Source organism: Agaricus bisporus, assembly GCF_000300575.1.
Source record: "Agaricus bisporus var. bisporus H97 unplaced genomic scaffold AGABI2scaffold_15, whole genome shotgun sequence".
In the NCBI taxonomy this organism is placed as follows: domain Eukaryota; kingdom Fungi; phylum Basidiomycota; class Agaricomycetes; order Agaricales; family Agaricaceae; genus Agaricus; species Agaricus bisporus.
This window is the reverse complement of record NW_006267350.1, coordinates 79,731-92,780: the sequence shown is the minus strand read 5'-3', so window position 1 is coordinate 92,780 and position 13,050 is coordinate 79,731. Positions and strand designations below refer to the sequence as shown.

At 44.0% G+C, this 13,050-nt stretch overlaps 1 protein-coding gene across 1 annotated transcript; it reads right to left on the bottom strand.

Moving 5' to 3' along the window:
* Positions 1-480: 480 nt before the first annotated feature.
* Positions 481-11,676, bottom strand: AGABI2DRAFT_47183 (hypothetical protein; the record flags this gene model as incomplete). The annotated part of the gene is made up of 9 exons (XM_006456935.1): positions 481-778; positions 832-1,397; positions 1,457-1,729; positions 1,792-2,202; positions 2,255-2,360; positions 10,178-10,344; positions 10,400-10,646; positions 10,697-10,923; positions 10,978-11,676. Coding segments are annotated over 9 exons (2,994 nt in total), but the record flags the coding sequence as incomplete, so codon positions are not given.
* Positions 11,677-13,050: the final 1,374 nt, after the last annotated feature.

Genomic DNA, 13,050 nt, shown 5'->3' with positions numbered 1-13,050 from the left:
ATAATGGGAATGTATTATACTTCAAGAGTGTTAAAAAAGGTTAGATTATGATACAAATATAAGGTTTTTGTTACAATATGAACTTGATCTTAAGCCAGTCATCAATATCATTATACGTTATATAGTATCATAACCTTGTCATTAACATAACTTTACATTATCAGGATTTTATTCATGATAATGTATCATAGCTACATAGTATTATGAAAGTGGAAGCTACAGTATCTCAAGCTATAATAAGAATGCATTATATACTTTGAGTGATGAATATGTTCAGATCATAATATAATTATAAGTCTTTTGTCATAGTATGAATTTTGTATTGAGCCAGCAATCAATATCATTATCTATTACATAGTGTCTTAAGCTTGCTATCAGTATAACTTTCCAATGTCAGGCTCTTGTTCATAATGATTTATCATAGCTACACAATATAATAGAACACTATAGAACACCAAAACCCAATACTGTCTGATCGTCTTCATCACCGTATTCCTCTTCAATGTCATCAGATCTGTCTGAATCCTCATCTGAATCCTCTAACAACTCTTCATCAGCATCACCTTTTTCTAGAGTTTCATCATCAGTCTCAACCTCGTCTTCTCCAATGTCTTCATCCCCATTTTCATCCTCCGATCCAGCTTGGACTTCTGCATCAGCATTCCAGTTTCCAAATAACCTTGCAAGTTCTGTAGCAAAATCTTGGAGATATTGCCTGTGATCACCATGCCCAATTCCTCCACCACAAAATCGCATGAATAAATCGCGGTCAGCAAACCTATATAAATAATATGTTAGGAAAATTCAATCGCCAATAATAAACAAACTTACATATTTATGTAGTAAGTCTCCCAATCCATGTCCATCTCGTTTTCACGACGTGCTATAGAAGGTCCAAGCAGCCTCGTAGTCTGCTCACCAGCAAACCGGGGAATCAAGTGGATGCCACGAATGACTTCGGAAGGATGTAAAAAATTGAATGCTTTATCACCTTTGATATATTTGACTTGATGTAATCGCTTTTTCGTAAAACCACCAATGGCACTCTTGCTCTTTTCAAGCTGAAACCATCTAACCCATAAAAACTCGACCATAGTATATTGTCGCTGATCTCGAAGGCGCGCCATCGTGTGGAAAACTCCAATCACACGAGCATAGGAAAATGGATGGTCATCATTGGCATTTCCATTGAGTACCATGATGTCAGCGTGAGTTCGGGGATTAATGAGATCTTGTTCACGTCGATTGTCGTATGTGGTAAAGTTGACACGGATAGAGTTGTGCAGGTAAATAGTCTCATTTAAAACAATAAGACTTCGCCGGAGTTCATCTGTGATGTTGATATCAGCTGAAAGAAGCTGAGACAGAATGTAACCATGAAGTTTCGGAATGAAATTCTATCATAGAAGGTTAATGAAAAACTTGTTTGATACTCCTGGCTTAAATATGTACATACCTTGAATGCTGGATCATCATCATGTTTTGACAACCAGCTCCCAATGCTCAATGGCCGGTGCTTCTTGAGTGACATATGATGGTGATCAATTGGATTAGATGGTGGAAGCTCTTCCTTTTGGACAGTACGTAGATCATCGTCATTGTCGTTCGCAATTTCTTGCATTACCCTTAATCTTGACAAGCGACGCTCATGCTTTGAAAGCTGCTTCTCGATATCCTTTTTGTTTGTTCGCTCATAGGTTCGTTTGACTGTACGATGCTCTTGCTCGCCCTAAATAATATAATATCATTGTCAAATGTGCCATAAAATTCATTATAATAAAAAACACAGACAATTTGGGTTGAATATGAGTCAGTTGTACCATTTTCTGTGATACAGTCTGCATAATGAACAAGGAAGTGCATCTTCGGAGCATTTAGCTGGAATGGTTTGTTAACATGCTGATGCACTACAGCTTTCTGCTTTCCTTTGGGATCAGCTGCAGCCTTTCGACGAGCAGAAGCACCAGCTTCCTTTGGTGTCTCTCGTGTGTTGAATTGAGGAGATATGTTTGTCGTAAAATCTCGAATAGATTTAGTAAGAAGGTCGGTTACTCCACGGAAGTAATGAAGTGAGGAGTCGGTGTGTACCCGGAGCTTTGCAGAAGCATGCCACCATGCCATTACAAATATAAGCTGTTGAAGTTTTCGATCCAAGGATTTACTTGTTGCAGAAAAAAGACCTTCGAAACATGGGCCAGCACACTACAAAAGCCATGTATAAACAGGTTGGAAGAGATATAAAATTATCACAAACCTGTAAAATGTCTTCAAAGTCTCTAGCTGCAACATTTTTGAGGGCAGAAACATCATTTCGAAAGCGACGGATTGTTGACCGACCAAATGAAGGAACTAAGCGGAAGCTAAGTATTTATCAGCTTGATTAATTGTGAATCTAGGCAATAGTGAACTCACCGATTGTTAGAACCTTGCCAGAATGTCACGGCGTCACGCTGTCACATCTGTTACATATTTTATTACATAATAATTCCCCTCTGCTGCTACAGTTCGACGGAGGCTAAACTATCGGCATACTGCTAAAATGGCGCAAGCTACAGACTTACCTATTGAACTCATTGATCTAATCTTATCTTTCTTGCCTCCGAACCATGCGGAGCAAGTACAATGGAGAAGGGCGGCGGCGGCTGTAGGAAGAGAGGTCAGGCCGGTAGGTTGGAAACTATCGGATCATCGGTGCAGACGATGTGGGAGGGTATGCTTAGCAATGTGGGACGAAGAGGAACGGAAGGAATGGATAATACGGAGATGGGGATTCTGGGGACCACGGCAATGGGAGATAGCCGGATTCTTCATACTATGTCCGTGTGATGCGATGTTGGGGAATTACTTCGGTACGTATTGGTTCGTGTGAATAGATTACTCGTTTAGGAGTTGTTTGTGCTTGTGGACACTTTTATGGTTTGTTTGGTACTGTTGACGTTTTTATGATCAATTTACTTTTGTTTACTTACTTCTTACTCCACTCTTCCTTTCTCATGTCAAATGTATAATTAGTTTATTTTCTCATACGTACTTCTTTTTCACATGTCAGTATATAAATAAGTTACCTAGGGTAGTTGGTCTGTGCGCCGTAGTCTAGGTATATAAAGTAGGTAGAAACTTGTAGAAGACTCCGTTGAGTTCTCTTAGGTTCACGCCTAATAAAAACTTCTGTCACTTTACTCTTAGTTCTTGAGTTTAGGTGTGACCTGTGACAGCTCAGTCACAGTCGCCCTAACAGTAGAACTCAACTACTCCGGGGATCGCACAGCACAGTGCCCTCCCCATCTTTTACTCTTTACTCGCTCTCTACTCTCTGCGCGCCATCGCGGCCGCCACACACATAGCCGGTCCCTAGGCTTAAAGGGTGTCTGCACATAAACACAACGTGTGCCGTGGACGTCAGTAGTTTGACACAGACTACTGATAAGACGAGACCTACCAGACTGTGTGGTGTTTTATTATATCTTGTACTACCTTTTTTGTAACTTCAATTATAAACCTTGTGCTGCGCTTGCATTGTCAAGTGGTACACGCAGAGGAGTGACATTGCCACATTAAGTGCGTGTCTAGATTAGCGTGAGGATCCGTCCTCGTACATAGCTTCATCTAGGGCAGTAGTCGTTCCTTTCGCCAGTGCGGCACTTCTCAAAATAAAACTCTTTTCTTTTTCAAGTGAAGCAGGCTATTGGCTTCATTGAATTGGTGGATACGCATCAGGTGACAGGAAAAGACCTCCCTCACCTTCTTCAAAATTTCGCATCGATTACCACCCGGAACGTTCCGAGTACCTTCCTCTGAATCTGAGGAAGAAGGAGAATCCGCCTCGGAATCCCAATCCGAGGAATCCGAACCAGAACAACGAGAACCGTCCGTATCCCCCCTACCATTATATCAACCACCTCCCCCCGAATACCACGAGCCAGAAATGGCCAACCCCCAACAAATACTCGATCAGCTGAACGCTCAGCACACCCTCATCGCCCAACTGCAGCAGCAACTCGCCCAGCTGCAGAACAACCAGCAACCAGGCCCGCCGGGTCCACAAGGTCCACCCGGAGATGATGCAGAAACTCCCATCGTTCGAGTAGCACCACAAATCGATGTGGCAAGGCCAAAAATCTTTTCAGGAGATGGAAAAGAATTAAACGGTTTCATAACGGCCTGTAAAATTTACTTGAATTTAAAAATGACGGACAGACCTCAGGCAGATCAGGTTACATGGATACTATCATACGTACAAGGAGGAGCAGCGGAGTCATGGAAGGAGAACATCATGGAGATGATCGAAAACGGTGAAGATGGAGCCCCGGAAAGCACGGACGAAATTTTTGACAGCCTTCGCAACAATTTCGGAGATGCAGACGAGGAGAGTACGGCAGTAGGAAAGTTGAGGTTGATCGAACAAGGAAGCAAGAGCGCGGAGGAGCATGTACAGGAATTCAAGAGGATTGCACGAGACAGCGGATACGAGGGAAGAGCCCTCATTGAAGAATTCAAAAGAAGTTTGTCAGGAAGAATTAGGAAGGCGCTGATGGAAGCAGAAAACCCACCAACCACTATTCGGAGTTGGTACGAGAGAAGCATGAAGTTGGATAGGCAGTGGAGGCAGGCAAAGGCAGAAGAAGACTATTATCGGCGGGGGCAAGCTAAGCCCCCATTACGAACCCATACCTCCAACAACACTTTCGTGAGGCCTCAGCCTCAACGTCGAGATCCCAACGCGATGGATGTCGACACCGCAGCAGGACCCAGTCGAGGTCCTATCAAGTGTTACAAGTGTGGAAAGTTGGGGCATATGGCCAAGAACTGCTGGAGCAAGGCTCCGGCTCGAGATGTACGAACTTTAGATGTGGACGAGCAGCGGGACTATTGGCAGAGGATGTTCGAGGAGGAACAGAAGAATTTAAAAGAGTAAAGGAAGCAAAGTCTCCTCGTTTGACTTCCTACAACAAATTTGATGTACTATATAACGAAATCAACGTTTGTGATACGGTACAAGAGGAGAGTTTCCTTGTAAGGACAATACGACCTTTAAGGGAAATTAAGCTGAATGTGGGGGTAGAGAAATTGGACACGCATGACGGAGTGGGGGTACAGGCGTTGTTGGATAGTGGAGCAACAGGGATGTTTATGGACAAGGCGTTCGCGGATGAAGAAGGGTTCAAGCTGGAACCTTTAGAAAGACCAATCCCGGTCAAGAATGTTGATGGAACAATCAACGCATCTGGAGCAGTAACACATCGAGTTGCTGCTAACGTATACTACAAAGGGCATAAAGAAAGAGTACACTTCGAAATATGTGGCCTAGGAAAGAATAAGGTCATACTAGGAATGCCTTGGTTGCAGATGCATAATCCGGAAATCGATTGGGAGAAAGGAGAGGTAAAGATGACCAGGTGCCCAGACGGGTGTGGGTACAAAGACAAAGGAAAAACAAAAGAAAAGCAAGAAGAAATACGAAGGATAGAGGAACCAAGGAAATCGACACGGCAGTTGATGAAGGAAGCACGAGAGGAAGAAAAGAAGGAAAAGCCTGACATGTCACACAAGCAATATGCAGGCTGGAAATTAGTTTCCTTCCCAAAGAAATCAAATTGGGGAACGGTGTTGCAATATAGATGCGAGGAGTGTGGAACCCAAACATCGGAACACTTGCTGAGCAAACACAAATGCCCAGCAATGGAGGAAATGGCCTTGGACGAGTTTGGGATGCCATACGAAGGAAGTGACGACGATGAGGAAGGGCCAACCATGGCCAAGATAGAAGCATATGAAGAAGAGCAGGAAGAAATCAGAGATGAGGAAGAAAGATACGAACGGGTGAACAAGGCAGTAGGGAGATTCACCACTCCCAAGAACATCATCGAGGGGATCGCATTAGGAGTCGAAGCAGCATTTGCTAGGGAATTAGCACGTAACCGGCGTGCTAATGGTGGAGCTGAGGGGTTGGTGCAACAACCCAAAGAGAAAGCTGAGGGGTGGGCGCAATCACCCGGTGACATGGCTGTCCGATTAAATAGGGATAAGGCAGAATGTCTAGAAGAAGACAACAGCAAGACAGCCACCGCGGGACAAGCGGGGGCTGGACAGGTACGTCCTAAACGAATAAGCGCCCAAAAGAAAAATAGGAGTAGGGAAGAAGGAGAACAACTAGAAACGTGGGTGAGAGGAATGACAGAAGAGATGCCAGAGGAAGAAGAAATTCGAAGCATAGACTCGGTAGAACAAGCGGTACCAAGACGGTTCCACAAGTTCCTTAAAGTATTCAAGCAAAAGGAATCGGAAAGGATGCCTACTAGGAAACCATGGGATCATGCTATCGAATTGAAGGAAGATTTCAAACCCAAGAAGGGAAAGATATATCCCTTATCACCAAACGAAAGAGAAGAGGTTCAAGCATTCGTTAAAGATCAACTTCGGAAAGGATATATCAGACCATCGAAATCTCCCCAGACTTCACCAGTATTCTTTGTGCCGAAAAAGGATGGAAAGAAGCGGATGGTGCAGGACTATCGATTCTTGAACGATTGGACAATTAAGAACAATTATCCTTTACCTTTAATTTCTGAACTTATAGACACTATGGGTAGCAAACGATTATTTTCTAAGATAGATTTACGTTGGGGTTATAATAACATTAGGATAAAAGAAGGAGACGAGTGGAAGGCAGCCTTTACTACTTTCATGGGTGCCTTTGAACCCACTGTTATGTTTTTCGGACTTACAAATTCGCCTGCTACTTTTCAAACTATGATGAACGAACTTTTTAGGGACTTAGTAAATACTGGAAAAGTAGCTGTATTTATTGACGATATCTTGATAGGAACGGACGATGAAGAAGAGCATGACAAGGTGGTAGAAGAAGTGTTACAGAGGTTGATGGACAACGATCTATTCGCAAAACCAGAAAAATGCGAATGGAAACGAAGCGAGATGGGATTCTTAGGATGTATAATAGGGAGGAACGGAATCAAGATGGAGGAAAGGAAAGTGAAAGACGTAGTAGAGTGGCCGACTCCAAAATGCGTTAAAGACGTGCAGAGATTCTTGGGACTAGCAAATTACTATCGACGATTCATTGAGAAATTCGCTAGTATTGCAAGACCACTACACGCATTAGTCAAAAAGGACAAAAAATGGAATTGGGGAGAGGAAGAAGAGGAAGCCTTTGGTACGCTAAAAGCGAAATTCACATCGCATCCAATTCTAGTAGCACCAGAATTGGATAAAGAACTAAAGGTGGAATCTGATGCATCGGCTTACGCCACGGGTGGAGAATTGTCAATGAAGTGTGAAGACGGGAGGTGGAGGCCGGTAGCATACATCTCCAAATCAATGACGGAGACAGAACGAAACTACGACATTCACGATAGGGAGATGCTGGGGATTATGCGATGTTTAGAAGATTGGAGACACTTCCTGGAAGGGGCAAAACTTAAATTCGAGATTTGGACAGATCATCGCAATCTAGAATACTTCGCAAAAGCCCAAAAACTAAATCGACGACAAGCAAGATGGGCTTTATACCTATCTAGATTCAATTTCGAATTAAAGTTCCGTCCCGGAAAAACAATGGGAAAGGCAGACGCATTGAGCAGAAGACCTGACTTTGAACAAGGAACAAAGGATGACAACAAGGATCAAACCTTGTTAAAACCAGAATATTTCGCAATTCGAGCAATGGAAGAAGGTCATATGTTAATCAATGCGGAGGAAGAAGAAATATTGGAAGAAATCAGAAAATCAGAAGCAAAAGAAGATGACGTAGTGAAAGCGGTAGAAGAGATGAAGCGAGCAAAAGTAAAGTCGCTAAGGGGAGACGAGTGGAAGCTGGAAGAAGGATTAGTGCTGAAAGAAGGAAAAGTCTATGTACCGAAAGATGAGACGTTGAGAACCAAGATCATTCGACTACATCATGATACTCCCATTGCCGGACACGGAGGTCAATGGAAGACGGTGGAAATGGTAACGCGCAACTACTGGTGGCCCGGCGTCACTAAACAAGTCCAAAAGTACGTGGAAGGATGTGACCAATGTCAACGAAATAAGAATCGACCCACACCGGCGGCAGGAAAATTAATGCCAAACCCCATCCCTACAAAACCATGGGCCGACGTATCCGTCGACTTCATAGTAAAATTACCAGAATCACAGGGAATGGACTCAATTTTGGTAGTGTGCGATCGATTCAGTAAAATGGCTCACTTTATCCCAACTACGGAAACAACATCAGCGCTAGGACTAGCCAAACTGTTCAGGGATCATGTATGGAAGTTGCACGGGTTACCAGAAACGGTGATCTCAGACAGGGGACCGCAATTTGCTGCAGACTTTACAAAGGAGTTGAATAAAATGTTGGGAATTGATACTAGGTTATCTACGGCGTTTCATCCACAAACGGATGGTCAAACCGAGCGAACCAATCAAGAACTAGAACAATATCTCCGATCATTTGTCGATCATAGACAAACTGATTGGCCTGATTGGTTAGCAACGGCGGAGTTTTCCTATAACAATAAAGAACAATCGTCGACAAAGGAAACCCCATTTATGGTCAACGTGGGAAGACACCCAAGAACGGGTTTCGATCTTCGACGACAAGGCAACCACCCAGCGGCAGTAGATTTTGCGGACCGCATGAAACTTCAACACGAAGAAACTCAAGCAGCCCTGAAGAAGGCACAAGATGACATGCGGAGATATGCGGATAGAGGCAGAGGAGAAGCGGTGAAGTACAAAGTAGGAGATAAAGTTCTATTGGCTACCCGGGACCTTCAAATCCAGGGACGACCTACCCGGAAACTTACGGAGAAGTTCATCGGACCATACGCCATCAAGAAGATCATTTCCCCCAACGCAGTGGAAATAGATCTTCCCCGATCTATTCGGATCCATCCGGTAGTTAACGTCAGCCGAATAGTACTTTACCGAGAACAAGTAGAAGGACAAGGGAGTAAACCGGCACCGGCCATAGAAATAGAAGGAGGACAAGAGTGGGAAGTAGAGAAAATCCTTAACGCCAAATGGCTCCGTGGAAAGAAGCGGTACTTAGTTCGATGGAAAGGATATACGGCAGAAGCAGACTCGTGGGAACCCGAGGAAAACTTGGCTAACGCCAAAGAATTGATTACTGAATTCCACCAACTCTATGGGGAACTCAATAGGTTACATCACGTTCTACGTGACACCGGGTTCGAAGAAAGAGAACTACCTAATCGATTCACAGCCAAGACCTTATTCGGATGGGATGACAAACAGTTTGATGCCGAATATCTTAAGAAGTTGGAACGTAATTGGCGAACGTGGAGGTCTTGAAGGGTCGTCTCCGGAGGAGCCGACTTTAAGGAGGGGGTACTGTTAGAACCTTGCCAGAATGTCACGGCGTCACGCTGTCACATCTGTTACATATTTTATTACATAATAATTCCCCTCTGCTGCTACAGTTCGACGGAGGCTAGACTATCGGCATACTGCTAAAATGGCGCAAGCTACAGACTTACCTATTGAACTCATTGATCTAATCTTATCTTTCTTGCCTCCGAACCATGCGGAGCAAGTACAATGGAGAAGGGCGGCGGCGGCTGTAGGAAGAGAGGTCAGGCCGGTAGGTTGGAAACTATCGGATCATCGGTGCAGACGATGTGGGAGGGTATGCTTAGCAATGTGGGACGAAGAGGAACGGAAGGAATGGATAATACGGAGATGGGGATTCTGGGGACCACGGCAATGGGAGATAGCCGGATTCTTCATACTATGTCCGTGTGATGCGATGTTGGGGAATTACTTCGGTACGTATTGGTTCGTGTGAATAGATTACTCGTTTAGGAGTTGTTTGTGCTTGTGGACACTTTTATGGTTTGTTTGGTACTGTTGACGTTTTTATGATCAATTTACTTTTGTTTACTTACTTCTTACTCCACTCTTCCTTTCTCATGTCAAATGTATAATTAGTTTATTTTCTCATACGTACTTCTTTTTCACATGTCAGTATATAAATAAGTTACCTAGGGTAGTTGGTCTGTGCGCCGTAGTCTAGGTATATAAAGTAGGTAGAAACTTGTAGAAGACTCCGTTGAGTTCTCTTAGGTTCACGCCTAATAAAAACTTCTGTCACTTTACTCTTAGTTCTTGAGTTTAGGTGTGACCTGTGACAGCTCAGTCACAGTCGCCCTAACACCGATGGTTTAACTTTGTAATACTTTCCATTCCATATGTATACAACATCCGAAGAAGGTGGGTTAACACCGAGCGCCACACTCCTAGCTCATACTCATGCATCAAATCACGAGCAAAAAGCTCATAGTAATTCTCTTCAAACTGTAAGAGAATATTCGAGAATGCATTCTGTACAAAAATTGACATCAATTAGCATTTATAAAAAATATAGACCCTGACTTACTCGAATTGCACATATAGAATTACCAAGGTAGTCCTTTATCTTGACACTACTCACAGACACACCCTTACCAAAGATCCACTCCCGAGCATTGTTGATTTTTTCCTGAATACGAGCTGAGTCGATGCGGAATTTTCGTGACCAAATTTTGTCATGCATTTTCATCCCTAACTTCCATATTTGCTCTAGTTTAGTGAGACATGTCGGACAAAACCATGTTCCCTTTTGTTGAAGACCTGCGAGGAGTGTTCTGTCACATGTTGTTAATGTGATGTTATCATATTGATCAGATAAACTTACTTTTCGGGGTAATCAGCTGAATATACAAAAAAACGAGGATACAAACGCCGCCAAATTTCATCTCCACACTTCACAACAATTCCATTCTTATACGCCTCAAGAAACTCGGCATCTAGTAGATGACTCCATACAGCTTGAACTAGATCACGCTTGATGAAAGTGATAACCGGGTCTGCCGCAGCTTTACCAAAGGATTCTTTGTAGGTGTCTTGAACCAAGTCAGGTACCTACAAACATGAAACTTAACAGTTTGAACTAATGATAATTGACGTAGCACTCACCGATGGCAGATAAGCAAGATGATGGGCACTGTAAGCACTAGGCTTGGAACGAACATATTTTGAAAGGTTTCCGAACCAAAGGTAGATTGGCCAAAGTGAAGCAGTACCAAAGTTTGCGAGGAGAGTACCGTCGGAATATATGAAAAGGGGAACAACAACAGTTTCTAGGGTGCAGCCCCTCACTGGCTCAATTTTGTCTTCGAAATTCAAAAACTTGTTCGATGTGAAAGCCTCTCCATAAACTCGTTCTGCCGGCTCATTTTCTGAGGGTTTCCAAAACTGCTTGAATCCCTTCCAATGAAATTGCGATGTGATACGATCTTGAAACCCCGATTTGATGACTTCAACCAGCTTGCGGTGGTGAAACTTGACTTCAATTGTCGGCGCATCCATCTCAGGCATATGAACGGACCGAGTCGAAGGCAGAGGTACGTTTACCGTACTCTCATACCATATATCGCTGGTAGAGAAAGGTAGATCCGTAGTACGGGCCTCGGTGGGATTGCGCTGGTGGGAAGTTGGCTCGGAGGAGATGAATTTGTCAAAGAGGTTCTGTTCATGAGAGGCACTAAAGTTGAGAAAGTCGGAGACCTTGAAGTCAGGGGCCAACAACACTTTGTACACCAGCCGTTCAAGGTCGGCCAGCGTCTTTGAACCCGATGAATAGAACCAATGCATAAGCCGAAAGATAGATGAGTTGGAAAAAGGAAAAAAAAACGGGCGAGATTCTTCATCTGAGACCAACGTAGTCGCACCAGGTCCAAATCCTGCAAGTGGACCACCACTTCCGTTGATGTCAGATTCGCTCGCACGAATAAATGTCGGAGCATCGGCAACATGATGAATGGAAATCTCTCCATCAGGATCATGAGAGGGAAGGGTCTTGTACACACGGTACAGGCCCATTTCATTTGGATCGGTCACGGTAGGTGGGAAAACATCATCAACAGGAAGTTCAGGATGAGACTCTTCATCGGCTTCGACAGGGACAGTAGGATTAAGACGTCGTTTTTTTCGGGGGCGATGGGATGCTACAGGAAGAGGAGTAGGCTCCGAGGGAAGCTGGTCCACCACTGGCCGACGCTGACGTCTTGTACGCCTCTGAGCAATTGGGAGATCATTGCTAGGATCATAATCCACATTTTCGGGTAGTGGATCGATATCACGACTGTTTCCGGCATGGGCATTTTCGCTGGCAGAGCCTTGAAGCGTTTCCGAGTAGCGAAAAGTCTGTCCAGGATAGCTTGAGGCCGAGACCGAAATATTCGATGGCAGTATGACAGGTTCCTGTTTTTTATTGAGCTCGTTGAAGGTGTAGTTCAGTCGTATCAATACAAAACTCACAAGTAGTCGTTCATTTTGTGCAGATACACGTTCCAACGATGGTGAGTGATGTCTCTTTTTCATCGTGTCAGTATTCCGGACAGTTGATGGAAGACAGAACAACTCACCGGCGGGGCAGCAGGGCCAGGTAACGACAAATCCCCTTCAACCATGGGTACTATTGCCTTGATTTTCATATTGTTCTTGTTGCGACATAGTGTCTGGTGAGACTTGAGTTGTCGTGAAGTCTCGTAGGATTTTTTGCAGAAGATGCAAGAGAAAAACATGAATACTGCAGCAGTGAGGATGCTCAGTACCTGCATAGACAGGTGTCCGATCGTGATCGAGTCGTAGCACGGTGAAAACGTGTCAATGTGATGCGGGATCAGCAAATCAATCAACGCGCAAACTTGTTTGGTCAATAAACACTTTCGTTGGTTTCTGTTCTCTATGTCCTGCCAAATTCACTCGTACCACACATCAGCGATTAACCGAAATGCTAACCGGTCGCGGCGCAAGTCCTGTCAGGTATGACTTCTTTGTCTCAAAGTTGTTCAACTAACTGATGTTGTCTTACCTGTAGGTGTGCGCAGAATCCCAAGGTCAAAAGCAATCTGCAATATCCCTGTTCCAAGTGCTCGTCGAGAGGAAGAGAATGCGTGTTCATTAACGATCCGGAGGCGTCAAGGAACAAATGTAATGCAACAAAGAGATGCCGCCAAAGCTACAGGTGAATGTCGGAAACACCTT